Source organism: Lolium perenne, chromosome 4, assembly GCF_019359855.2.
Source record: "Lolium perenne isolate Kyuss_39 chromosome 4, Kyuss_2.0, whole genome shotgun sequence".
Lineage (NCBI taxonomy): Eukaryota > Viridiplantae > Streptophyta > Magnoliopsida > Poales > Poaceae > Lolium > Lolium perenne.
This window is the reverse complement of record NC_067247.2, coordinates 285,235,998-285,263,479: the sequence shown is the minus strand read 5'-3', so window position 1 is coordinate 285,263,479 and position 27,482 is coordinate 285,235,998. Positions and strand designations below refer to the sequence as shown.

Below are 27,482 nucleotides of genomic sequence, written 5' to 3'. Positions count from 1 at the left end.
CGCTGTACGCATCACACCTTCCTCTTGGGGTTCCCAACGGACGCGTGCTGTACGCGTATCACTTCCCTCTGCGAAGAGCCTTTCTTGTACTTTATGTTGAGTCAGTTTACCTACTTCTTTCTATCTTAGAAGCAAACACTTGTGTCAAATGTGTGCATTGATTCTTACATACTTGCTTATTTGCACTCATCATATTACTTTGTGTTGACAATTATCCATGAGATATACATGTTGAAAGTTGAAAGCAACTGCTGAAACTTATATCTTCCTTTGTGTTGTTTCAAAACCTTCTATTAAGAATCTATTGCTTTATGAGTTAACTCTTATGCAAGTCTTTTTGATGCTTGTCTTGAAAGTACTATTCATGAAAAGTCTTTGTTATATGATTCAGTTGTTTAGTCATTATCTTTACCATTGCTTTGAATCACTTCATTCATCTCATATGCTTTACAATAGTATTGATCAAGATTATGATAGTAGCATGTCACTTCAGAAATTATCCTTGTTATCGTTTACCTACTCGAGGGCGAGTAGGAACTAAGCTTGGGGATGCTTGATACGTCTCAAACATATCTATAATTTCTTATGTTCCATGCTAGTTTTATGACAATACTCACATGTTTTATATACACTTTATATCATTTTGATGCATTTTCCGGCACTAACCTATTAACAAGATGCCGAAGCGTCAGTTCCTGTTTTCTGCTGTTTTTGGTTTCAGAAATCCTACACAGAAAATATTCTCGGAATTGGACGAAACAAAAGCCCACGGTCTTATTTTCCACGGAGCCTTCCAGAAGACCTAAGAGGAGACGAAGAGGGGCGACGAGGCGGCCACACCATAGGGGGGCGCGGCCCCACCCCTGGCCGCGCCGCCTTATGGGGTGGGCCCCTTGAGCATCCCCCGACTCTGCCCCTTCGCCTATATAATCCTTCCGTCGCGAAAACCCTAGTACCGAGAGCCACGATACGAGAAAAGTTACTGAGACGCCTCCGCCGTCAATCCCATCTCGGGGGATTCTGAAGATCGCCCCCGGCACCCTGCCGGAGAGGGGAATCATCACCGGAGGGCTCTACATCACCATGCCCGCCTCCGGACTGATGCGTGAGTAGTTCATCCTTGGACTATGGGTCCATAGCAGTAGCTAGATGGTTGTCTTCTCCTCTTGTGCTATCATGTTTAGATCTTGTGAGCTGTCTATCATGATCAAGATCATCTTATTGTAATGCTACATGTTGTGTTTGTTGGGATCCGATGAATATGGAATACTATGTCAAGTTGATTATTGATCTGTCATATATGTGTTGTTTATGATCTTGCATGCTCTCCGTTGCTAGTAGAGGCTCTGGCCAAGTTGATACTTGTAACTCCAAGGGGGAGTATTTATGCTCGATAATGGGTTCATGCCTCCATTGAATCTGGGACAGTGACAGAAAGTTCTAAGGTTATGGATGTGTTGTTGCCACTAGGGATAAAACATCAATGCTTTGTCTAAGGATATTTGTATTGTTTACAGTACGCACAGTACTTAATGCAATTGTCTGTTGTTTACAACTTAATACTGGAAGGGGTGCGGATGCTAACCCGAAGGTGGACTTTTTAGGCATAGATGCATGCTGGATAGCGGTCTATGTTCTTTATCGTAATGCCCTAAGTAAATCTCATATTAGTCATCATGATATGTATGTGCATTGCTATGCCCTCTCTATTTGTCAATTGCCCAACTGTAATTTGTTCACCCAACATGTCATTTATCTTATTGGAGAGACACCACTAATGAACTGTGGACCCCGGTCCATTCTTTTACATCTGAAATACAATCTACTGCAATCATTGTTCTCTGATGTTCTTCGCAAACAAACATCATTCTCCACACCATACATTTAATCCTTTGTTTACAGCAAGCCGGTGAGATTGACAACCTCACTGTTAAGTTGGGGTAAAGTATTTTGATTGTGTTGTGCAGGTTCCACGTTGGCGCCGGAATCCCTGGTGTTGCGCCGCACTACACTCCTCCACCAACAACCTTCACGTGGCCTTCATCTCCTACTGGTTCGATAACCTTGGTTTCTTACTGAGGGAAAACTTGCTGCTGTACGCATCACACCTTCCTCTTGAGGTTTCCAACGGACGTGCGCTTTACCGTCACAAGCACCGCTCTCCTCCTTGGAGGCGTCTCCATGAAGGCCTCCCTATTCAGTATCTCGAGGCATGAAGACAACTACGCTCTGCCAGTTATGGGTGTGCTTTGCTTTGACATGGAAGGTCTACTGGTTCAGTCTCGGCGCTAGCTGCCACGGTGCCACCCACCACGACCACCCCCATCAGGCGCAGAGTAGAGGAGGAGCAAAAGGAGGAGAGACAAGATGGAGAGCGACAACGAGAAGGGCGGCGAAAGTGGGCACGGGGAGAATCAACATGAGAAAAGGGTCGAGGGAGAGGGAGACGAGGCCACATCGATGGAAGGAGAGAAAGGCTAAGTCATAGCAGTGGGCATCAAACATGTTGATGACTTCCAAGTGGAGGAGATCAATTATAGTACCTTTGAAAATAGAAAAAGTTGTCAAACCCACGAGTAGCCGAAGGTATTGGTTAGAAAATTCAACAAGAAAATAATGAAAGATGCAACGGTTTTGGGTTTTTGGTTTATAATTTGCAGTAAATTAAATTGTAGGTTATTTAAATAACAAGAAAGTAAATTGCAAGAATGTAAATGTTCATTATGAGAAAGCCCAATCCTCTAAGTTGCAAGAGGACTAGCTCGATTGTGTACTTATATGTCAGAAACGTTTCCGAGGGTGGCATGGATGAACTCGGCATAAATATTTCTAAAACAGTAGGATAAGCATCTTGTTGAGTTTTATTCTCGTTGGACAGAGCCTAAAATAGGTGAATCCATATACATGTGCAACTACACCCCTAATTGGTTCTAAGGTTACATACATGTGCAAGCAAATGATTAATTAATACATAAATATTCAACCATCACATAAAGTTCTAAGGTCCCCGATCAAGAACCCCCATAATGCAAATAAATCCTCGGGAGCCGGTTTCTGTCATCTCTGTCCCTCCATACTCTCTCGTTACACTAGAGTGCAGCCCTATTAGACCATAAAGGTGAAGTAATATGCAATCGATGCTCACGTATCGCCATTATAGAGCCACATAAAAGATTAAAACTCAACAAAATACTCATTGCATACTATATAGAAATCATAACAAATTAATCATATTCCCTCGGGAACATGGGGAACTACTCACAACTTTGAGACACGATGATGATCAATATCATATGTATTACAACACAATCTCAAAATATAACTTCACCAAAAAACAATGGCAAGTAGCCAAGGACAATCATGCACACAACACTTCAACAATATCTGGGGTCCGATCTACCAAAAATTATGAGGTGGATGACATCGATCTTAATATAGAGATGGTGTTAATGATGGTGTTGGTGAAGATGGTGTTGTAGACACTCCCCCTTAAGCCAAGGATGAATTGTTGATGATTATGGCGCTGATTTCCCCTCAACGACGGCCACGTGGCAGTAGGATCTGGCCTCTCCCGAGGTGGAAGAAGGTTTCCGCTGCTGCCTCGGAAAATTCTAGGAAAAATATGGCATATATAGGGTCTTTTCGCGTGGCTGATGCATGTAAAATGCATACATGAACTTTGTTCTTTATTAGCATGAATTTCCACATATTTGCAATATATATGATGATAATACCATGTTCTACATTGATTTATGGGGATTTACCAATGATCCCCTTTATTTGGTTTATAACTCTGCAGAACAGGAATTCATGTTTTGTGTATTTTTCATTTTCAGAGACCTATACGAAGTCAAATTGAGCTATAATTTCTGGAGGGTTATTTTTTTCATCGGGAGAAGCAACATGGGCCTTTGAAGCACATCTGGAGCGGCCTGAGGCCCAAAAGAGGGAATGTGGCACGCCCAGGCAAGGAGGACGCGCCACCCATGCTCTTTTGGCCGTCGATCGTCCGATCACTTGATTCTTTCTCAAACCGATGTATTTTGACCTAAAAATGACTATATATATGACCCGTAAGGGTTCTGTAGAGGAGAACGCCACATAAACACGTAAACGGAGGCTGCAACAGAGAAGATTGGAGGGGGAAACTCCGCCGGATACGTCGCCGGAGGGATGTCCACCTTCTCCACCATCTTCCTCATCATCACCATGATCGGGGGGGGGGGGGGGGGTAGTTCACCTCTGGACTATGGGTTTGTGGCAGTAGCTTGATCTATTTCTCTAATGTTCTTCATAGTTCTTAGTGCCATATGAGCTGCCCAACATGATTATGGTCAAATATGTAATAATATATGGTGAATCTTTATTCTATGATATGATGATATGATGCTATGATATTTGACTATACTTTGTGTAAGATGTATTGGTAGATGCATATTATGTACCCCATTCTTAAGTATTGGTTCTGATCGAACTTGTATTCAAGAACATGTGTGGGGTGATGTGTGTGTTAGATGGAATATCATGGTTTTAGTGATTGAATAGTGACAAGAAATTCATGATCTATTATGGTTTTGTCTTTTCTTTTTCTACCTCCCTAGGGATAAATTAAATGCATGTGCTATGTTCTCACGTGACAAAAGTGATGATCTTGTTTATTCAAGGTAGCAAATTTGATATTCAAACATCATGTCAACGTACTTATGGCTATACTCTGTTAATTCTTAATACAAGATTTCTTGAAGTTTTTCCTGTCTTGTGGAGCATAAGAGAGATGTGTTGCATCATCTCTATGTTAAGACTTGATGCCCATATGAATGCGTATCTTACACATGTTAAAGTTACTAGCAAATAAAGGCGCGACGGCACGCCGCGCCCGTGTCGTTACATTTTTTTTGAATTGTTAGTTTATTTGATTATTTACAGAGTGCCAGGATGAAAGTGTGGTGTACTAAAAAAGGGAACGGGGACATTTTGGCAATTGAACGGGCTATACGGCTGTCTATTGAACGGGCTATACGGTTGTCTGATTTGGTGGGCGTACTACAATACACAAGTAGTACATGGGTGACAACAGATTTTCATTTAAAAAGAGGGACTAATAGGAGCTAACTTGGTTTTATATTTTTGGCAACAAATCATGAGGTGGAACCCAAAATAAAACGACAGCCCAGAGGAAATCTAATCGGAAATAACAACATGACCAGGTTGATGGAGAATGAAAGAAAGCTCCAAGAGACAGTGACCCAAACATCACGCATTCATGCCCATCTCAATGCAGACCAGATGGTAAATCCGAAAGCACATAATACCACGCCAGCGAAGAAGCAAGCCCATGTACATGAGACGGAAAATATGAATCACGTTGAACATCTCAAACATGTAAACTGAACCTTCCTTCAACCGTCCTCTGAAATTATCAATGGAATTGTCTGGTGTGAAGCCTTACATTGTATTTGCCTGAAATGTAAACAAATAATCTTATGAGTTATTCTATATAGGAAACAATCGAGCTTGCTAGCAAAGAGTACTTGTTGGTTTTGCATGCATCCAAGACCAATATCGTCTCCCTCATATTTTGCCTAGACTAAGTTGCACCGGTAACAGAAGAACTTGGAAGAACAAAACTCTTCTTACATATATGGAAGTAACAATCTCCACTGTCTAAGTTTTTTTATTCGTCAGTTAGTGGTAATGATGAAATAAGTTACATGTATGTATAAAAGAAATGGAAGTCTGTCACCCTGCTAATGTTGAAGTGAAAGTACAATTTTGGTGGTTCTCGGAAAGAAAAAATGTAAATATTGTCGTGCTAATGAATAGGAAGTTATAATGCACCATAACTGCTGGAATTCTCTCAAACTACATGTAGACACAAACAGTTTTCTGGAATCTGCATACTTATTCAAACCCAAATGAAAATACTAAAAAGATGGCAGATAGCTCACCTCATGTGTATTGGTCATACCAATGCTAATAATCTTGCAACGGCTAGTAACAGAACCAAGAAGATTGGGCTCACCTTGGCAAGCTACTATTATCTTGCATGCATCAGCTCTTCTATCCGTTCTCAAGCGATCTTTATCCTCAAGTAAGCATCAATGTCACCGCCCCCCTCCTAGCCCAACACACTTCACCAGGATCAAATCAGCAGCGACCCACTGATCATGGGGGGAAACCTAAGTAACGAAGTTGGAGAACAGACTATTTGGAGTTAATCCGGGACCAATTCTATATCTGATGCATTAATTATATTATTTTACAAACCACAAACGTCGTTTAAATGGCATCAGCTGGTTGATTTTTTGTCTTCTCATGCCATACAGTAAAGGAAGAGATAAAGCAAAAAAAAAGAAGCAGGTTTTCATCAATTTACTCAATCTAAAGGGAGGACAGAAATGAAATGGAAGAACCAGTTAGAGGTACATATCACTGTACTATATGCACACCAATTCAGAACTTTAAGTAATAATTGCTCTCCTTGTAGACATAAGGACCTAACTGAAGTACAAAAGGGAACTAAAATTGTAGCTAAAACTGAAGCACTTCGTCAATATATTTAAAGTAAATAAAAGTGCATATTTTCATACGTATTGTTTCCTTAATGCACAAAATAGGAATCACGATCCAAGATGATAAAGATGCAAGTATTAGTTTATATATATATGACAGAATGGCACACCTAGACACATCAGCTAATCTCCTGCTCAAATAACAATTTATGCATATAAATCAATTAGGATAGTAGGAAGAACTAACGAATCCAATCAATACTCAATTCAAGTCAGCGGGGAAAACTGACAGATAAGAGAATGAAACACATAATCTGTCACACCTTTCCCACTGAAGTCTTGCTGACACTTATTTTTGCAATCCTCAATAAGGCAGACAGCTTGGATAACTCAACATCACAGAGCACGGACAATTACAGCCAGCCTCTTTCATTGATGCTAGCAACCTCCCGTATGTTCATTAATGGTAGCAAGCTCCCATGTCAAGCAGACGTGGTCGGAGAGAGGCATGTTACAGTGTACTGAGTATGGCCCAAATCGGCAAAACTCTATATTGAACAACAAAAACTAAGAAGGAAACTCATCATTCAGAGTTCAGAAATGCACACTAAATGGAGACCAATCATGCAGCTCATCGTTTCAGCCTGCACTACCAAAAAAGCAAGCTGTATTATTGTGCTGTAAGAGCAACTCCATGTTACCTTCGATCTTGCAAACATCTAGCAGGGCATAAATTAGGAAGATACTGTTGTGACATGTAAGCATGATTTCAATGTGAAAAAACAGAGAATCGTATCATCTGCAATCTATATGTGGAACTAAGAAAAAAACTGAATTCAATTCTTTCCGAACTGCATTATAAAATGGCAATTCAGTGTTCAAATCTTGGAGGAAGTACCTCATGCTCAACAATGATGAAGTCTGGCTTGTATAATATCTGCTTTATTTCCTGATCCATATATTGCCAGATGCATCCAACACACAAATATTGTCCTCCTATTTAGAAATAGTGAATTACAGTATTAGAGTATGTGATATGAGAATATTGAAGGCAAACCTAAAATTTAATTTCTAATTTTTAAATATTTTTTTCACTGTTTGGAGGACAAGTACATCACCTGGATAAGAGAAATTTCCAAACTATTTCGAGTATGGGAAACAGAAATGACAACTAATAGAGTGTTGAATGCTCCATATCATCCATAATTATTGCAAGGTAATTTGCATAACTTGAAATAAACTAAGAGAGCATATGCTGGCATTTTGTTGTACGAAATGAACTACATGGTTTCTTATGCACTAAACGACGCGAGAAGAACAGGACAAATACTTTGGAAAACAATGGATGCAGTCGATCTAGATTAGAACATGTGGCGCCATACAAATCAGTCAATTGGAAAACAAAGCATGTTGTTCTGTTATTTCTAATCATCTGATCCTTGTAACAAAAGCCAAACACAGTGCAGAAACCTGCATTTTCATAATTTTTTCAGTAGCAAAGCTAGTTATGCATCCATACACTTTGATTACATGTGCAGAAATCTGCATTAATCCTTGTAAAAAAATTGATCGCCGTTGACACACCCAATAAATGTGAAGTGTGCACAACTTGATATTCTATCACTCAAGTAAGATGCAATAAATTAAGATTTGAATGGTTCTGATGTTCGGACACGATGCAATGGAAGTGAAAAGTAGACATGTTAAGAACCATTATATGGATATTGCCTGCCACAAAATATAGCATAAATAAACACCATGGAACAATTCACTAAAGTTACTCATTAATGTCACATAGATGGGAGGAGAAAAACAGTGTGCATATATGTATGTCTATATTCTCTTTTTAAAGGCCAGAGGCCACCTAGAGACTATTAATAATAGGTTTGATGTTTCAGTTATAGTATGATTCCTTCATACCACCATAATATATATTATGGCTTTGAAAGCAAATATGGTGAAGGTTGTTTCCTTTTTAGTAGTGAATCAACTCCTAAACATGGCCATTTTCGTCAATTTGGAACTACAGAAGAGTAAAACTGAAAGCTATAGTGTATGTTTTAAGATGAGACGTATTAGAAATATGTTGTCCTTGGACTTCCAGTACACATAGGTCCATCAATGATGTAAATCTGTAGATACGGTTTGGATGTCTACTCCTACTACCCCAGTGAACGATGGCCAAAGCTCTGTAGGTAGAATATGTTGATTTAACTTAAACTCATAATATGACCCATCAAAAACTTTGTATGTTTGCACCTTGAATTTTGTTTAGCATCCTACAAATTGAACACAGGTTTTAAGTTGCATGGATGAACATAAAATCAGAATAATGCATTACCATTGTTGTAAATGAAATTGGAAATGGGAAGAAAGAATAATCACAACACTATCATCCTTAAATTATATATGTAAAGTAGTACTTGAATAATATTTTGAAATGTGCACAGATACAGTTACATATAGTTGTGGAGTGGATGAGCAACTGAAATAGACTGGAAGCTTCTTTGAAAGGCTACACTCGGATGCCAATCAACTACTGACAAGTCATGCATTTGACTAATAATAAAGTAATAATTATAATCGGATAATAGGATTTGGGTGTATTAATCAGTAAGCTAGGCTAGTAATTTTTTTAAAATATAATTATTTTCCGAGACAACTACACTGTCGAGCCAGCATAACCAATTGCATACATTTAAGTCAGATGAATGGTTTTTTCACAAAAAATGGACGATTCATTTAATATTTTTGCCATGATTGATTGTGTCTCTTGATATAAAGAGAGGTTAGTCAAACAGATAGTCCAGTCTACTCCATATTATCTAAAGGTTGCAGTTGGCGCAACCTAGAAACTGAAATATGCATGCAGATCGAGTGGGTGGTTATGAATACAATTATGAATGACAAATATCTGAACCAATATGTAGAGATTCCGGTTGAAGTTTGTAAAATAGAGTGCATCATAGGCTTGTTTTAATAATGGTTTACTCTTCTCAAAAATATCATTGGAATATATCATTTACTATGACATGCACAAATAAGCTGAATGAGAGGTAGTTACTCAATAAGTTAAGCACAGGTCAACTAACAAAAGTCTGGTGAATTATGTAGTAATGTAGTCAATACTAACTGTGGTAAAAGGACTTCTCAACCCAAAATTAAACATATATACATATTTCTTCAATATTATAGAGGCGTCGTAACTAACTTGTCAGTTGTCACTGCAAGTCAGCATGAGAATTTGGTGACATCATCAAAAAGTTAGCATCATTAACCTCAACTATCATAATGAACTTTGCATTCCTAAAACTATTTGTATTTCCAATATAGATTAAACTTAATAGGACATGCGATCTCAACATACATAAGAGTCAAAGCAAGTGATTGAACAATCAATCGATGAGCTAAAATAGATACTATCAGCAGATTCATATCAAGAGAATATGAAGAGAATTTTGGCCAGATGAAGTTTGGTCAAGAAGCACAATAGCCTTGTGGCCGTCCCTTTTAGAACCTCCTTTGTCGTGTCCCTTGTCTGCCCGGGATCGTTCGCCGGCCCCTTCATGTCCCCAGCCATTCCGCTCGCCATCCCCGCACACAAATCAAATCAAATGGAGAGCGTCAGCATATGTACTCTCAAGTGCTCGACCAGAGGAGTAACAAAGAATAAACACAAGCGAAAAAACACACTGTGGCGTGAGCTTCAGAGGCAGTGTGCTGGGCGGTCTCACGTGCATAATTGATGGTCTGGGCATGTTTGCTAGAGGCGGCCTCCTTGTTGCTGTCATTAAAATTTGAAGTACCTAGAACACGAACAGATAAATTAGACGAAGAAAAATGCCAATACGCTCTTGGCTCATATACATGTTTCAGATTCGTGAACAATAGACTACATGAAACCATGAGGATAGTGCCATTTGTGTGAAATTAACCTTTTTATGATTTTGAGTGCACTCAGCATATAAGAAATTAGCTTTCAATAAAGAAAGAAGAAAATGAACATATTAATAACACAATTAGTCGGCTGCTTGCCTACAGAAATTCCCCGCCTCCGGATAACAATATCAATTATGTTGATATGAACTGTATAATTGCCATGTGAATTGGCATGGCTCTCAGAAGTAATAATTTTTTTCAGTAGGAATCAACCAGAAGAAACCATCCATCAGTTGCAGCAAGGCCAGGACCACCAACAACACCACCATACGTACATCTTTGATTGTGGTGGTGAAAAGCACAAACCATAGGGAGATGCAACTGGCCAGCCTGCCGTAGCATCAAGAGCAGGAAAAAAACCTGCAAAAATCGACCATTAAATAATTGATTGAAAATCAAAAAATCAATCTGGAGCACCACATCCAAACAGAAGAGAATTAAGGCCAACACACATCAGCGTACACTTGATTATATGAATCGGGAGCATCACGTACCAGACAATTAGAAGGAGATGTGGCCTGCAACCTAGGGCGGCTTGGAATCAAAGATACCTTGGCCAAGAGGAGATCTGACCTAGAGAACTGAAGCTATATGCAGCTAGAGAACTCCAATCCCAGGGGAAACCACAAAGAAAGTAGGCCGGTTCTCCATCACCTAGATCTATCCGATTTAGGCCGCCCGAGATAAAAGAAAATTGAGACAGAGGGATATGAGTTGGGAAGCACGTCTCTATATCTCTATACCTAGAAAAGAAGAGGAGCACCAGGATGAACATGTAACCAGCCAATAAATCAAGGGAAGTGAAAAGTGGTGGTATGAGAGGTAGGGGTCTGGGAAGATCAGAGGGCGGCACCACAGCTCTGCTGCTCGGTCGGTAGGCTGGCCACGCTCAGGCTTGCTGGCCCGTCTCCACGCCGACGACGTCGCCCCCGCCCCAACCGCCACACGCTGATCGGTCAGGATGAAAGTGGACAAGTTCACGGAACGGCCGCGTTTGCCCACGTTAGCCGCATGCACTCTAAGCAGGATTAGCAGGAACCTGCATCCGCCATGCATGCGGGCTTTGCAGGATTAGCAGTTTCCGCGTCCGCGCGCGATCGCTACCTACGCATGCTCTGGCAGTTCGCTCTTCCGCTGTGTGGCCTAGCTCTGGCAGTTCGCTCTTCCCCTGTGTGGTACTATTACATGCATTTTGGTCTACAAACTAAACAAAACATTCATGTCTAACATGAAATCCCTTAGAATATTGATTACTTTCTAGAAAAAATTGTAAATTAAATTTCTTGCAAAGTTCATGCGAAACTAGCACAACTATTCAACTGAAGCATTTCTTGTAAAGTTCGTGCGAATTTCAAAAAACCCCACTTTTGGATCTAATGCATGCCATGTTGGTTTATACCTAAACGTTCATAACAATACACATACTTAATAAAGCAGCTCTTATGGTTAGATTAAATCTAACGACATCCAAAACATGGCAAGAAGCATGCATTCAGCATTTCAGATATGAATTGCTCGATTTCATCATATGAAAGTACGCTAGCTCACTGGCATACAGGCGTGCTTCTAATCAAGGTGAGGATGCTGCCAACAGTTATAAGTTCCTCAGTGAACACGATGCAGACATGACACCATCACACCAAAAAGATAAGGGGCTTGTACTTGCTCCTGTGCCTAATTTAACCGCGGCATAGTTGTTCGAGCCTCAATCTCCCAAGGAGGAATACATGACCAGAGTATTCATAGCAGGCAACCTTTGAAGGCTTTCCTTAGTGCAGCTTCGTCCAAATTCCTACCTATAAACACAAACTTGTTGATTCTCTTCTCATCAGGCTCCCATGGTTTCGCTGGGCATCCTTCCAGCATGGAGTGCACACCCTACGGTTTTTAGTTGTTGTCAGTAGCGAAATTGTAGAGGCACCGAAACAAAAGCTTTATGTGGCAACAAAGGATAGCCAATGACACACAACTTAGATCACGCAATAGGCGTATAGATTACTTTCAAGCAAAGAGGTAAATTAGCTGACCTGGAATACAAAGCGTCCAGTTGACTCATTTACAGATATAACACCCTGTAATCTGTACAAGTCTTCACCTTTCTCATCAACCAGTCTCTCTAGCCAATCATTAACCTTGAAAAAACAGTAGTGTCAAATCCTGCAATGCATACATGGAACTATCAATCAGGCTGTCATTGAGCTTTGCCACCACTCCACCCTCCAATGGAATTCTCATGATAGGATTCCGATGCTTATTGAGCTTCTCAGAAATAACAATAATTCTAACCTGTTTGATACTGGTTTTAGTCTGGAGCAGGTGTGATTCCTTTATCTATTCGAATCCTAAATAGCAATGGTATTATTATTGTCAACGAAATCTGGGCACAACATATGTCACAAACAACCAATACTTAATGACCTTATTCTCAATTATGAAAAATCAACATGTTTGGAGCAATACATGATTTCAGAGAAGTTAATACTACCAGCATGGCTGAGGTCAGTGGCAGAGCTGCATTATAATTGTGTGGTCAATTGACAACACAAAAAATTGGTGAGCAAAGAAACAACAGCTACGGATACACCAGAATTGACACCATAAATCACAATACTTGACATAATTGCGGTTTTTTAAAAGCTTTGACGAGATAAATCAAGCATACACCAGAATTTTATGCAGTGCCTAATTAAATGCTTGTTAAACACATGACTGTATCAGGAAATAGTAAGTACTGCACCATGTAGAACATGATAAATTCAGAAATTTTGCCAGTACAATAAAGCTGATCTCCCATGACAATATGGCATGCACGTTAGCTGAACACCACAGACAGAGTATTGGTTTTCATCTTTACCTAACTTGAGGACAAAGTCCAATACCTTCAGGACAAAAAAAAAAAAAAACGAGACACAGAAATCTCGACAAGAATTGACTACAGCATGTTCCCCTAGCACCACATGGGCATTTCGACAAACAACTACCGGATGGAGGAATGACATGTAGAGATGGATCAGCGTGCGAGGAAGGACATGTACTAAGTACATCTGAGCAAGAATTGACTACAACATGTAATAATCCATCATAGATTCAGGCAGTCGGCCGGGCTCACCTGAGAACGGGCAATCGGCTCCTGCATCTTCTCCTCCTTCCCCACCACTCCCGGCACCTCTTCCTCTTTCCCCGCCACCCGCGGCATCTCCTCTTCCTTCCTCGCCGCCCTCGGTATCTCTTATTCTCCTTGTCCTCCTCAATCCGCACGAGGCGACAGGGACAGCGTCGGCTGGCCGTGGCCGAGGTGTCTTTGATGACGAAGGGAGGTGCAGCCTAGGGAGGGACGACGACGGCGACAAGCGTAGGCACCGGCGGCGCAGGTGGGGATGGACGGAGCGGGGCTGCAGATCGTGTTTCGGTGTTTGGAGGCGCAGAGAAGACGGACGGCGGCGCGGGTGGGGAACATGCGGGTGCGGACGGCGGGCCGAGAGGGCAAAGCGGGACTGGGCCACAAAGCCCGCTTTGGGGTAGCAGGTTGTCCGCGACGCCACGAGGCGTTTTTTTGGCGGCGCGGCTTAGCGGGCCTGCGGAAGCCTGCAGCCACTTTCATCCGGACTGATCGGCGCGCCCTGGCCCGATGCAATGGTGAAGCCGCCTGCTGATGGGGAATAGGGAGGGCGCGCAAGTAGGGGGACAATGTGGTGACAGGGAAATGGAAAAGGAGGAGCAGGGCACCGTGGCGGCCATGGAGAGGAAGAGTGAGAGAGAACAACATGAGAGATGGAGGGTAAATTGGCTCGGGGAAGATGCAGCCGGAAGCGGTGTGGGTGCCGCTTTGACCATCCCCAGCAATGCTACAGCCACCCGTGGAAGGACACGAAAGAAACTGTACATGTGTTTTTAAGCCTTTCAACAAATGGTAGAGAGCCCCAAAAGTGCACACAAAGAGTTCTTGCGGGAATTAAAACTACCTAAACCTATACGTGTCAACTCAGGGTAAATCTGAAAAAAAATTCAAAACTCTAACAAAAAAGAAGTTAGTTACCGAATAGTATAGTACTTATTTTCTTTATATCTCATTGATGAATTGTTATTGTCCACTACAACTTAAAAGAGAGAATGATCAAGTGAACCCATAAATGCCAGTCCAATTTTAATCATAAGAAACACCTTTCCATTGCATTTATTTTACTTATTATTTGCATCACTATTTTAATCCGAGAATCCAAAAATATTTATATTTCTTATTTGCACACAAAAACCCCAAAACAAACAAACCTTTACCTCTTTTACTTAGTTTACTTTACTTGTTTAGTTTACTTTACTCTAGCTACTACTTTATTTTACTTTTACTTACACAAAACCTTGTGCTTGACAACCACACAGTGGAGTTGGAGACACAAGACTTTATTTTTTATTTTGCAGGATTGCTAAAAGAAAAGAGGGAGAGATAACTCTTTACTCCATTCCTCGAGAGTTCAATATAACCCTCAAGTCATCCTTGTGGGGAAAATAATTTGCTAACACAACACTCTGCACGTGGAGTCCCAACGTCATCCGTGGCCGAGAGGAACGTAAAAAGGGGAGGCCAAGGCGATGCTCGGAGGCCAAGATGGCCCAAGTGGCGTGGTCCCACCTTCTGACCGTGCCGCCTAGCCTCTTTTGAGCATCGTGGCTCCCCTCGTGTTATCCAAGTGCCCAGGGTCTTTGTTCCGATGAAATATTTTCGTGGTATTTTCCCCGATCGATTTGAAGCCCAGAGGCTCCCTGAAACGTTTAAAATATGAAAAAGAAGGTTTTCTGGCTATCATAAATTAAATATCAAAACAAAGAGCTCTATAGGAAAGTCTCATAAATCATCTAATAACGCAAAATAGTATAATAACAATGCATATAACAATTATAACTAGTCATATATCTTGCTATTATGATGATGCAAAATTTACGTATCACGTGTCTATAAGTAGGGGAGGGACTAGCTACCTGCAATTCGTCAACGCCATGACTGCCGGAGAAAATAGGGATGTGAGGAATCTTGGAGTGGTAAAGCTTGTCCTGGGAAGCCAGTGCGGATCTAGTGGCTTTGCGGCTGGTCATGGGTAAGGATGACCATGGGTAGGTTATGGGCAGGGTAGAGCAATACCATACCCATACCCGTATAGTCAATGGGTACAAACTTCTACCCATACCCATACCCACGGGTATTAAACTTTCCCATACACATACCCGACGGGTACCTTGTGGGTATGTCAAATTGTACACAAGTTACGCGCAATTTTATATTTATCGATAGAAAATTTGATTATAAAGAATTATCTCAAGTCAATAACATGTAGTATAGTACACACCAGTTAACAACATATAGAAATCACAATCTCATATTCTAACTCATATGTCAACAAAAGTAAACGTGTCACGCGAGAAATCGACAATAAACGGGTAGGGAATGGGTATACTCGTGGGTACGAGGCTATACTCATGTCGTACCCATGACTTAACGGGTAGGGTATGTATATACCCATGGGTACAAAAGTGTACCCATACACTACACATACGGGTACAGTACCAGTGGGTAAAATTTCCATGATTACTCATGGGGGTCCACTAGCATTTTATAAATTTTGGAAATAGATGGAATCAATTTCTCCCCTCTCCTCTTTTCTCTGCATCTGAAAGCACGACCGGCATGTGAACAGACCGGCATGTGAACATTCTATATAGAAACCACACCCATGCTTTTAAGTACATACATATTTCCGTGTTCTTATTATGTCATGGATGTACTTATTATTTCATAGAAGTAGATTTTTGTGCCTGCTATACTATCCCCATCAGATGTTTTGCCTCCACCTTGTTCCGCCATAGAATGCCATATCACCCCACTTGTTCTGGAGGTGGTTCATTGAGATCAACATGAATTTATTTACATAAATGCAATATTAAATAGATGAACATATAATAGTTTGATAGCATGTTAATGTTGTTTTCAGAAAATTGCAGTGTAATAAGTTTGCAAGTTTCTTTTGATTACCAGGTTCTTTGTTTCTGCAGAAACTAAGTTACTTCAAGTATACAAATATTATGTATATGTTGCTAAAGTTCATGCGCGCCTTGCAGGCAATTTACAAGTAGATCAAGAGCGAAATCTAATCATTCTATTTATTTCCACTTTGTGACCTATAGCAACATTTTTCTACTTGTTTTTAATTTCTGTTAGTTGTAAGTCTATTCTCACATTATTTTGGATGGAAATATTCATCGCATAGTAGGGAATCATGTTCTTCTACTTCTTGGATGAAAGTAGATTCTTGCTTTGGGAAAAACTAGATTTTGTGCTAGAGTACAAAGGTTCATTGAGATTTAATCTCCAATTCAGCATTACAACGATGTTCAGTCTCGTGGAACAATCTTCTTTCTATTGTCACTTTTAATATGTACTTTGCAAAAATCATCACAAGCCTATCCGCTTTTCAGTTGTTCTAGCTCCATGGTTATGGTTAAAACTTGTAATCATATGTGTGTATTTTACTAACTTTCTTACCATCAGGTTCTACCATATTCTTATTGTATCATCCATATTTGGTCATATGTTCATGTATCATGTTTTTTTCCTGCACTCCTACCACTTTAAGGATGCAATTTTCAGTCGTTGTATCCGTTCTTGTGTTAGAACTCTTGTAACAGGAACTAAACATGATTTTATTTTCCAAAAGTTATTTTTTTTTGGATGTGAGTTATTTTTTATGTTCTTCATATAAAAATAAGAACATCCATGTTTTATTCTTTCCTAGATGTATTTTTTGAGGCAGTCTGGTTCGTGTGATATGGAGAAGAAGATCTTGGAGGTTCTATTCTAATTTAGGAATCATAGAGAACAAATGAGATGTTACTTCCTCATAGGTTCATTAAAGATTACCTCGTCGTAGGCTCAAGCTTGCGTGCTTCAGCGATGTATATCCTACTTTGTCCAGTCTAGTACTCATTATTTCTTCTATCTTAGATCTAGATGGACTTTCCTTGGTTTTTGACGGTGTTGGACGTGACTAGAGGAAGAGGAGGAATAAGATAAGAGTTGGTGGTTTTCATGATTGTGCTTCCTTGGGGCACCTTTTTCTTGCTGGTCCCAAGTAGCATTAGAGCGATGCGCCCGTTCACTCCCACATCTAGCTTGTTACTATTTTAATTATGTTTTCAAAATAGAAAAACCTGGTCGAATGATTTTAACCACTTTGTAGTTGTGTCCTTACGTGCGAGAGCTTGTGGATAATCTCCCACATGGAAAACATAGGAAACAACCGCAAAGACCACTTATGTCACCTATAAGGGTATTCTAATGTTCCTCGTGAAAGAAATATATCTAACCCGATGCCTCCTTACATTCCCAAATTGTTCTCCTTTCGAAGGTATTAGCTTCAGAAAATTGTATCAAGATCAAGCAAGAACACGGATGCGCTAACGTGCAATGACTTTCATGCTATCTGCTCAATCCGTTGCTTGCTTCTCTTCTGTCTTGGAAAAGTGAGGATTTCCTATCTAATCCAAGGGAAGAAAGAGTGCATAAATAATAAAGAAGGACCCAACAACAAAATCAAGATTGTTCCAACCTTGGCTCGGGTCCGTCTAGGAATGGAAAATAGTTCTCTCTCTCTCATTTGGTCTCGATAATGACAACATAAGCTAGTGAATACTTCAATCGAATTCTTTTCTACTACCCATAAAGAAGAAATGAAGTAGTAGGTAGGGTGAAGGGATACATGTAGGCTACATTAGCGCGAAACAAATTTTCTACCGCGTAAACTAGGATTGTTGTAGTCATAGATCACGGGATTACCACTAGACGTGCAATTGCAGAACTCGATGAAGCATGTCGAGGCAATGTAGTCGTACTACATCCTCTCTTCCTCGTCCCACGAAAAGGTCCCTCTTGTGCGGCTCGTCCAGGTGCTAATTATGCAACACCTCCAAGGTATCCACACATACGGAGTGGAAGCATTGCACGCCGGACTGTTGGATCCGCACGTGCACCTGAGGCGTGAAAGGAGTGGCTGCTGGGTGGAGTTGTTCAACCCTAATCATCTCACCCCACCCGTTGTTATATAGGCGTCCATGTTGGGCTCCAACTCTTGAGGCCCATTACTACCCCAAGCCTGGTCTAATGCGGATCCAATACGAATTAGGCTTCCGACCCCCTAAGTGTGTGGCTCTATAGGTTCACATGCGAATAGACATAACACTAGTATTTCTACTCGGACAATAGTTGGTAGCGACATTTAGCAAGAGTGCCAACTCCTAAACGCGCGTAAAGATCATACCAAACGAACCATCACAATGTTCCAAGCTAACCATTCTTTCTCGATCCTGTGATTCGGAAACTTTTACTAGGTTAATGCTTAACCATATGTTGCACGACCATACATTTTTGGATCCGATCACTTGAGGGGCCAGATATATCTCTCTTATGAAGAGAGGGGCAAATTCCATCTTGATTTACCATGCCTCACATCATGCTTCATGACAAACCCGAAAACTATCTTTATAACTAACTTGTCACGTTTTAGCGTTTGATATCCTCTAAGTAGATCGATTCACATCTCAAGTACATGCGATAATCTCAGATCTAAAGACAAATCGTGCACATTGTGTAGAGAGAGAACTGTAAGTATAATTGACATGTCTCGTGTTTATGTTCATGCATGTGTCCATATTATTGGTTCGACATCTCCATATCTATGACTTGCGAAATCTGGTTATCAACCAATCGATGTGCTAGTCTAATATTCACACGTGTCCTCACATGAACTTCGAATAAGGTCAACTTTAGAAAACCATGCAAGTAAAGAGTTTCACAAATGATATACGTTAGTGCCAATCAATACAAGTTGACTGATATGGATATTCAAGAAATATTATAATAACTCATGGGTACAACGAAATATAATCATTTCTATGATTGCCTCTATGACATATTTCTTTCACACACGGATGATAGGATTTGAAACTGTAACATTTTATCCTTCTTTTATGGCTAAATTGGATTTTCTACCAGCTTTATCTACCTTGTAGATCGATCAAATAATTTCTAGAATAATGGGATGCAAAGGTGGACTGATAGATATATACTTCGAAGTTTTTCTATGTAACTTTTAGTTTTTTTTGTTCAATATGATTTACTTTTAAAAAAGAAAATTAGATATAAAAAACTAGTTACAAATTGGTACAAAAAAGAGATTTAGCCAATCACATAATTATATATATTCAACTCGATAAAATAAAATAATACTTGCTCCGTTACATAGTATTAATTAAGAGCCCAATACCCTAATTTATATGTTTTAGAAAACGATTTTCATTTCAGGCACGTCTTGTGCGTAGCAAAAACGCCTTCTGTTAAGCCGTCTCAGCCAGCAAGCACACGAAATAGTGCTTCTCCAGTCCAGCCTTCCCCGCAGCCACCGTCGGAGGCGACGGGAATGGCTTCCCGCCTCCTAACCAGATCAACCGCCGCGTTCCTCCTCTCCCATCTCCGCGCCCGGACCCCGAACCCTATCCACCACCTCCTGCCCCATGGAGCTTCCATGCCCTCCCTTCTCGGACCCGCTCACGCTCTTCCTGCCGCCGCCAGATCATTCCCCCTTCTCGAGCCGACTCGGTGGTTCTCTTCCCCGGCGCCGGTGGTGGAGGCGCCGAGGACTGCTGATGGCCTGACTGTGGACTCGATCGCCGACAAGGGGTGGACCATCCTCGCCGAGGCCGAGAGCGACTGGCGCAGCCACGCCGCCGCCGTCGCGCAGTCCATCAAGCTTATCAAGAAGCGCCTCAAGGTCCAATTTCTTTAGGACACTCGATGCTCTCACATCTTGCTATGATTAGTAGGTCAAGTGCCCAATATTATTGCCTTTTTTTGGTTTGGATGGGCGTCTCAGGTGATCGTTCCTCTCAAACATATCCACAAACAGCTAATGTGCGTTCCAGGTGCACGCTTATATGCGTGTGCACGCGCGAGGACCTATTTTTTATACACATTTTGTTGCATAGCTGCGAATAGACTGTAAGGTTCTCGAGCTCTATTTTGTTTGCGCAGTGGAAATGGCTGCTGGAGAGATCGAAGCAATTGGCTGTAGTATTGGAGAGACCGGACCTCTGGGAGGATTCAGTTTTCGCTGGGAAGGTTAGTCGTGAGCAAGGTGAGATCATGGGAAAGATTAAGTCAGTGAACCAATTCGAGCAGCAATTGATGGAGCACATTGACATGTTGAGGCTTGCACGTGAAGAGGGCGATAATGAACTTGAGACGGTGAATATCTATCTACATTGCTCATTTTGCATAATTACATATTGCATACCTCCAAATTCAGTTACATGGACCTTTACTGGAACACTTCATGGTGCAAATGAGCTGCTTGTTTATCTGCTTTTTAACTGCCTTGTGCAGGAATCCATGAGAGCGTTAGCCAATATGAGAATAGATGCAAAGGAGAAAGAACTCAATGCATTGCTTTCTGGAGATCATGACCCTTACCCTTGCTTCATTGAGGTATATTCGTTGCATCATCCTAAGCAATTTAAGTGAAGTCCTCACTCTATAACTCTTGTACAGTTGCTGGAAAAATTGGAGCAGTATTGTTTCTTTTATGCTTCATAGTGTGCGGCATTCCTTACATTGATGTCATAAGCAGGTTCAAGCAGGAGCTGGAGGCGTTGAGAGCATGGATTGGGCTGCCATGATTATGAACATGTATAGATCATGGGCTCAACGACGGGGTTATACAGTCACTATAATAGAAGAAATGCCTGGTGAACTAGCTGGAATCAAGGTTTACTTATTTTCTAATCACTTCCCATCACTCAATCCAGTCAACTCACCACATTATAGGATGTGGAATCAAGCCATGTGGTTTTTTTTACTATCTGTGAAATTCTTATTCAAGGATGATTCTTAGCAGAACTTTTGATCCTATTCTTAATTCTTGCTATTCCAGAGGGCTACTATCAAAGTTGATGGTGAATATGCGTTTGGATATGCCAAATCCGAAATAGGAGTTCATAGATTAGTGCGGATTTCTCCGTTTGATAGTGGAAAGCGGCGGCACACTTCCTTTGCTGCTGTGGCTGTAATACCTATTCTTGGTGATGCTTCTAGCCGATACCAAATAAACGAATCAGATCTTCGAATAGAACGCTTTCGTTCTGGTGGACCTGGTGGCCAGCATGCCAACACCACAGAAAGTGCTGTTAGAATTGTGCACATCCCAACTGGTACAACTGCAACTTGTCAAAATGAAAGGTAATTTTGATGCATTCAGTATTCACATGTCTAATCATAGCTCAATTAGTAAATATTAGTTTGTTGAATATAGCCTAGCATCTTTTTTCATATCGTCTTAACTGGTAAGCTATTGGGACTTCCTGAACCAAATTGTTTCCAAGAACCCAGATTCTTAGTCAAGCAGAAATATTAGTTTGGCTTTTTCTTCGTCTGCATGACCAGAACATATCTGCTACTAACTTGCTCGTAATAAATGCAGATCACAACATATGAATAGGGCATCAGCAATGGCAGTGCTCCAATCTAGGTTGGACCAGCTTGAGATTACCCGTCAAGCACAGATGAATGCAGAGCACACACAATCACTCAATGAAATAAGCTGGGGCAACCAAATAAGATCCTATGTGCTCCATGTGAGGCTTCCATCTTTTGAGATAAATAATATGAGCTAGCTTCTTTGGCAAGGATAGAGATACCACTTCCGTTTGCAATACCCTTGATATGCTTCAGAGATAATCCACTGCATAGTGCATACATCAATTTCTTTTTTACATTGTTTGCGTCCTCGCATGCTACAGTTTGAGAATCCAAAATGAATCGAACACTGCTAACTTAGTTCTTAATATACATTATGTTATTTTTGAATTTTCTGTTATTTAGTTTTGTAATGAAATTTCAAAGAAAAAAAAATGCAAAAAATCTTCTAGAGTGTCTTGTTATTCAAATGGGCTAGCTCATCGAGATGTTTAAACATCATAAGCTAAGCATATTTGTACCATTGTACTTGTATAGTATTTCTGACATTGCTGATATATTTTCCTTTGTACAGCCATACCGTATGGTCAAAGATCTCCGAACAAACTATGAAGTGTCTGATCCTGATTCAGTCCTGGAAGGCGACATAGATGATTTTATTCTGAACTTTTTGTCATTAGCACTGGATAAAGCTGATGAAAGTGTCTGAACACAAACCATGCTTATCATTTATTGTTAGCACCAAACTGACTGTGATAGTGTCCAGCTGATAGCAGGAAGGGCTATTATTTTCTTTATTACTACGCTGACAAATACAACAGATACCTCAGGTGGCGAAAGGTGCGGAATAATTGTCAAGTTAGTTTAGTTGGATAAATGCTTTAGCCTGTGTTAGTAGTTAGATATGGTAATCTAATGAAAGTATGCTTGTTTAGAGAAGCTAATATAATGGAACTATAATGAAAGTATGCCTATATCCCGATTTACATATTGCTTCTATCATTGGTGAATGGTGATTGAACATAGTGTCTGTTCTCAAGCTGGCACGTCGCTGTGATATCAACCTGCTAGGGAATCAACCATTGTAGCAAATTTTCCCTTTATTTTTATTGTTATATACTAGTCATTTTCCATGAAAATATACTGTAAAATTACAAGATGGTAGTGCTAATGATCTGACTTCAAACATATATTTGATTTGTCAGGTTCATCAAGTATAAGAGGAAGTGCAGTTTCTTGCTTCTTGCTGTTATTTCTAGAGATTTAGACTCCTTTCACTTGACATAATGTTCAGATACACTGAGGCTACTATAATTCCTTGTATTTTGTAGTGTCGGTAATTCAGTATTCATAGTGTGAGTCCACTGTGCTTACCGATGTAGATTTTTTTTTATGCCTTGCCGTTTAAATAAAGCTGTAAACTTTCTATCTCAATTTTTTGTTGTGGAAATGAAGAAAGAATCATGCATAACAGTTAACACAGCATTTTGAATTTTGGATGGGTACTAACACGACCTTGCATTTCCCAACAGAAGTCAGTACGAACAACACAGTTGGTACCTGCCTACTTATACATAGAGAAATTTGTATCTGTAAAACATTACATGTTCCATGTTGACATCCAAACCAATGGAAGGAGCGACTTGATAGATCACTATGGCTTGGCGGCCCTGAATGTCGGGTGCAGAAGCCGGCCGATCTCATCGTCGTCCGCGTCCATCGGCCGTCCGGTGTCGTTCCTAACACGGCGCACGGCCGTGGTGTTGAGCGACTCGTGCTGGAAGCCGTAAAGCTTGAGTATCTGGTCGTCGGCGAAGTTGAGCGCGCGCTCCATGCCTTGCCGGCACCGAGAGGCCTCGTAGCTCGCGCCTTGCTCCCCGCACGGCTTGCATCCGACGAAGTGCGTGACGAGCGGCCAGCGGTCGTCGCCGAGCCCCGGCCGCCACTTGCTCCTCATCTCCTCGTACCTGTCGACGATGGCCTTCCAGTAGCCGTGCAGCAGGTAGGAGCTCTCCAGGAACACCTTGTCCGCCCACTTGTCTCTCTGCGTCGCCAGCAGGTACACCAGCGCCGACTGGTCGTCCGCCTCGTACGCCGCCCGGTTCGACAGCGCCTCCGCGAAGATCTTGCCGTACTTGTCGCGCACGGGGCCGCGCGGCCCCATCTTGGCCCAGGCGTCGAGGAGGTCGAGCGACCACCGGCAGTTCCGGATGACGAAGCTGCCGGCGTTGGTGCCCATCCAGTTCCTGGCGCCGTACACCGCCTCGTCCCAGCCGTGGATCACCAGGTTGTGCGCCGCGTACTTGCCCCACGGCGGCTCGAACAGCATGTCCGTGAACACCACGTCGGAGTCCACCCACCAGAGGAGCTCCGTCTCCGGGTGCGCCACCATCAGCGCGCGCAGCAGCGGCAGCTTCGTCCAGAACCCCGACATCTCCGCGTCCAGCACCGCGTTGCTGTAGAAGATGTCGAAGCCGTGGACGCGGCAGTAGTCCGCCTTGTTCTTGAACGCGCGGAGGAGCACGTGGTCGCCCTCCGGGTCGCTGCACCGCCGCGGCGACGACCCGGTCACCACCAGCACGCGCGGCCGACCCGGCGCCACGTAGGCCGGGAACCCCGGGTGCGCCGCCAGCCACGACGCTCTGCGGGCGTCGTAGTCCGGCACGGCCGGGCCCAGCGAGTACGGGCGATCGGTCAGCTGCCGCACCGGCGGGAGCGGCTGCTGCTCCTCCCGACGCTGCTCCTCTATGGGAACAGCCACGGCGGCCTCGGGCGCCAGTGGCTGCGCGAGGCGGGAAACAGCCACGGCGGCCTCAACTGACGGTGGCGGCGCGAGGTTCACGGGCGCACTGGCCGCCGGAACGTCGCGGCGGACGTACTCGATGCGGATGCGTGGGAGCGCAACGTCGGACGTGAACAGGAAGAGCGCGCACGGCGCGACGATGAGCAGGACGACCGTAATGATCGGCACGGTGAACATGGGTTTCTGCCTGGCTCGCCTCTCCCCTCCCGCTTGCCCGCCGGCCTGCTCCTCCGCCATCGCCGACGACGGACGAGACATGCAAGCGCGACGCGGCTCTACCCTACACGCTCTACTCCACTCTACTCTCGCACGGTAGTACCACCCCTGGTTAAATCTAGAGAGGCGATCGATTACGCGTCGGGGTTTGGAGGTAATTCATTGCCTTCCTTGACGGCGACCGGCGCCGGCTGGGCTTGGAGTCCTTGTGAACGCCTGCACAGTAGATTATACTCCGGTCGTCCTAGTGGTTGCCATCTGGCCTGCCGATTGTGCACATACGTAAAAATGGCAGGCGCATGTGAGGCGGACGTTTAAGATAGCACCAAATCGCGTTAGCCAACTAACAGAAATTAATCCATTTCCTAATCGCGCAAGACATACCGCTTTAGCGATGACAATAATTCCAACTTTTCCGCGTCGCCAGCAAATGCTGCTGTTGCAATCTTGGCTAGGTTTCCTTGTGGCGATCTCGTCGTGGCGTTTGTTTCCAAATATATGGAGGTACGATTGCTAGCCGTGGAATAGAGGGAGACAGACACCTCTGCGAAATGAACTGAATGTTGTGATTTCAGACTGAGAAACCGATCACATTTCAGCACCGCCAACTCACAGGCTCTTAGCAAAACCTGGATTGGAAGCAGAACAACGTGAAAACTCGCTCACAAAGAACAATGTGAAATAAAATGTCTGCATCGATCAGTGCCGTGTAGTTTCCTTTCTTTAGCAGCACTCGTTCAGTGTAGAAGAGCTGGCAGTCACGCACTACCCATCTTACAATTCTAGCAGTTTTAGTTGTTTCGATATCTTCAAGCACATCATACAGTCGACAAAGCATTTGTTCCGTGCACCAGAGGTCCCCTGTACGTTTTAAAGATTAAAGATTTCCAAAAGCACCAAGCTGAGCTAAACCTGCAGAATATCATTGTCAAAATCTCACCAGATCCAAACCTTAAAGACAAACATAACCAAGATCACAACTTCAAAGCGGCCTACTTAACATGTCTATTTTATTTCAAGAGCCTTTTATACAAAATCCCAGACACATTTATAACACAGCAAATGTAGGCGAGTCCAGGGAAAATGTGACGCAGCTTCTATTCCTCTTCTTATGACCATATCTGATCTTCAATTTTTATAGTTCTCTTCCTTAAAGTAGAAGCCTGGAGAGAAAGCGTCATCGCCTGAGAAGTGCGTCTGCACCTGCTAAAACATCAGTTTTATCACCTCTTGTTTGTAACCCAGACTAGTATCTAAAAAATGAAGATGCATACGAAATAATCTCTGTAGGTGTTTTTATCAACTTCAGTTCAAAACATGCTCGATTTCTTAACCTCCATAGTGCCCAACACAAAACTGTGACTCCAATAACATGCAAATATGTCTTGCCTGGATTTTCTGTTGTTGCTATGCACGTAAAATATTGAGTAAGATTTGCAGGTCTATCTCTGGCACCAATTGATTTGCTAAATACACACAACCTGTACTTAACTGCGTGACAAAAAATGAAAATATGATGAATTGTTTCCAAATGATCACAAAACCTGCATTTGAAATCCCCCTGCCAACCCCTTTGCTGCATATTATCTTTAGTTGCAATGGCGTTATGCCAAATTAACCACAATTAGATCTTTATCCTTGGTGGAATCCTAGCTTTCCAAAAATGTTTAAAATTTATTTTCGCCATATTCCCATGCAATTTCTCATTCCATGATTTTACAGAGAAAATGCTAGATTCTGTCAAATTCCAAATAGGTTCTTATCCAACCACTTTCTATAATTAAATTGCCAATTCAACAGAGGTACATTAGCATCATAAACTTTCTATTCATTACAAAAAACAAAAAGATGTAGAAACATTTTCTTCAGAGGATGAGATGTGCACAAAGCATCATCCCAAAAACTTATCTGATTCCTATCCCCAATTCTCATACTTCTGTTTTCCATATATGTTTGTCTAACACTAAGAATAGCACCCCAACAAGCAGAATCAAATTGCTTATGATCAACCAAACCTATAAGTTTGAAATGGACATGCTTTGATTCAATCAAATCTTGCCACAGACCCTCACAACTTTCTAATTTCACCATTATTTACATAAAAGACTTATATTAAGTTTTTGCAAGTTTTTCATCCCCAAATCCCTTTCTCTTTTGGTCTATAAATAATTTTCCATTTAAACATATGGTATTTTCTAGTAAAATGTCTCCCTTGCCAAAAGAATCGTCTCTCAATCTTCAGCAAACTTCATTGAAAGTATCAAGAACTCTAAACATAGACATGTCATAGATGTAAATTCCGTTAAGTGAGGTATCTGTCAAGACCTTTCTCACACTAAGAGACATAGTACCACCTTGCCAGTTGCCACCCATCCAAATGTTTCAAACTTATTTCCTCAATAAATTGAAATCTTTAATTCTAATTCTAGAACCACTCACAATAGCCCCAACATATTTCATAGGAAGTTATAAATTTCAGCTGGCGCACCGGCGGGAGCGG

At 41.9% G+C, this 27,482-nt stretch overlaps 3 protein-coding genes and 2 long non-coding RNA genes across 11 annotated transcripts; 1 reads left to right on the top strand and 4 right to left on the bottom strand.

The window, feature by feature from the left end:
- Nucleotides 1-5,064: 5,064 nt before the first annotated feature.
- LOC127295638 (uncharacterized) lies at nucleotides 5,065-7,507 on the bottom strand. Of its 2 annotated transcripts, none has more exons than XR_007847967.2 (4): nucleotides 7,411-7,507; nucleotides 6,836-7,156; nucleotides 5,949-6,179; nucleotides 5,065-5,460 (listed from the first exon to the last, which is right to left on the bottom strand). It is a non-coding gene; the product is annotated as an uncharacterized lncRNA (long non-coding RNA). The 2 variants fall into 2 exon arrangements; XR_007847966.2 differs by having other exon boundaries at nucleotides 6,023-6,179.
- A 2,443-nt stretch (nucleotides 7,508-9,950) lies between these two features.
- On the bottom strand, nucleotides 9,951-11,406 carry LOC127295639 (uncharacterized). Of its 2 annotated transcripts, XR_011743648.1 has the most exons (4): nucleotides 11,305-11,406; nucleotides 10,946-11,194; nucleotides 10,548-10,811; nucleotides 9,951-10,318 (listed from the first exon to the last, which is right to left on the bottom strand). It is a non-coding gene; the product is annotated as an uncharacterized lncRNA (long non-coding RNA). The 2 variants fall into 2 exon arrangements; XR_011743647.1 differs by having other exon boundaries at nucleotides 10,946-11,406.
- A 520-nt stretch (nucleotides 11,407-11,926) lies between these two features.
- LOC127295637 (uncharacterized) lies at nucleotides 11,927-13,932 on the bottom strand. Of its 3 annotated transcripts, XR_007847965.2 has the most exons (4): nucleotides 13,561-13,932; nucleotides 12,738-12,793; nucleotides 12,479-12,608; nucleotides 11,927-12,329 (listed from the first exon to the last, which is right to left on the bottom strand). XR_007847965.2 is itself a non-coding variant. In XM_051325604.2 (3 exons), exons 1-3 carry the CDS (start codon nucleotides 13,645-13,647, stop codon nucleotides 12,192-12,194), a joined length of 330 nt encoding a protein of 109 aa, XP_051181564.1. In that variant the 5' UTR covers nucleotides 13,648-13,922; the 3' UTR covers nucleotides 11,927-12,191. The 3 variants fall into 3 exon arrangements, 1 of the variants encoding a protein (XP_051181564.1); XR_007847964.2 differs by lacking the exon at nucleotides 12,738-12,793 and having other exon boundaries at nucleotides 13,561-13,920; XM_051325604.2 differs by lacking the exon at nucleotides 12,738-12,793 and having other exon boundaries at nucleotides 12,479-12,583; nucleotides 13,561-13,922.
- A 5,896-nt stretch (nucleotides 13,933-19,828) lies between these two features.
- LOC127295636 (peptide chain release factor PrfB2, chloroplastic) lies at nucleotides 19,829-23,397 on the top strand. Of its 3 annotated transcripts, XM_071819226.1 has the most exons (8): nucleotides 19,831-20,263; nucleotides 20,524-20,736; nucleotides 20,875-20,976; nucleotides 21,119-21,256; nucleotides 21,422-21,726; nucleotides 21,968-22,121; nucleotides 22,538-22,803; nucleotides 23,169-23,397. In XM_071819226.1, exons 1-7 carry the CDS (start codon nucleotides 19,913-19,915, stop codon nucleotides 22,670-22,672), a joined length of 1,398 nt encoding a protein of 465 aa, XP_071675327.1. In that variant the 5' UTR covers nucleotides 19,831-19,912; the 3' UTR covers nucleotides 22,673-22,803; nucleotides 23,169-23,397. The 3 variants fall into 3 exon arrangements, with proteins under 3 accessions (XP_071675325.1, XP_071675326.1, XP_071675327.1); XM_071819224.1 differs by having other exon boundaries at nucleotides 19,829-20,263; nucleotides 20,524-20,976; XM_071819225.1 differs by lacking the exon at nucleotides 23,169-23,397 and having other exon boundaries at nucleotides 19,829-20,263; nucleotides 20,524-20,976; nucleotides 22,538-22,988.
- Nucleotides 23,398-23,502: 105 nt separating this feature from the next.
- LOC127295635 (probable glycosyltransferase 4) lies at nucleotides 23,503-25,179 on the bottom strand. Its single transcript, XM_051325602.2, has one exon. It carries the CDS (start codon nucleotides 25,022-25,024, stop codon nucleotides 23,618-23,620), a length of 1,407 nt encoding a protein of 468 aa, XP_051181562.1. The 5' UTR covers nucleotides 25,025-25,179; the 3' UTR covers nucleotides 23,503-23,617.
- Nucleotides 25,180-27,482: the final 2,303 nt, after the last annotated feature.

Excerpts from the sequence above, each read along its gene's own strand:
- LOC127295637 (XM_051325604.2), bottom strand. The coding sequence starts at position 13,647 with ATGCCGCGGGTGGCGGGGAAAGAGGAAGAGGTGCCGGGAGTGGTGGGG. Across the intron at positions 12,584-13,560 it reads AGCCGATTGCCCGTTCTCAG|GTTAATGATTGGCTAGAGAG; the intron begins GTGAGCCCGGCC and ends TGTTTTTTCAAG. Across the intron at positions 12,330-12,478 it reads CTGGACGCTTTGTATTCCAG|GGTGTGCACTCCATGCTGGA; the intron begins GTCAGCTAATTT and ends TAAAAACCGTAG.
- LOC127295636 (XM_071819224.1), top strand. The coding sequence starts at position 19,913 with ATGGCTTCCCGCCTCCTAACCAGATCAACCGCCGCGTTCCTCCTCTCC. Across the intron at positions 20,264-20,523 it reads TTATCAAGAAGCGCCTCAAG|TGGAAATGGCTGCTGGAGAG; the intron begins GTCCAATTTCTT and ends TTGTTTGCGCAG. Across the intron at positions 21,257-21,421 it reads GTGAACTAGCTGGAATCAAG|AGGGCTACTATCAAAGTTGA; the intron begins GTTTACTTATTT and ends TTGCTATTCCAG.
- LOC127295635 (XM_051325602.2), bottom strand. The coding sequence starts at position 25,024 with ATGTCTCGTCCGTCGTCGGCGATGGCGGAGGAGCAGGCCGGCGGGCAA.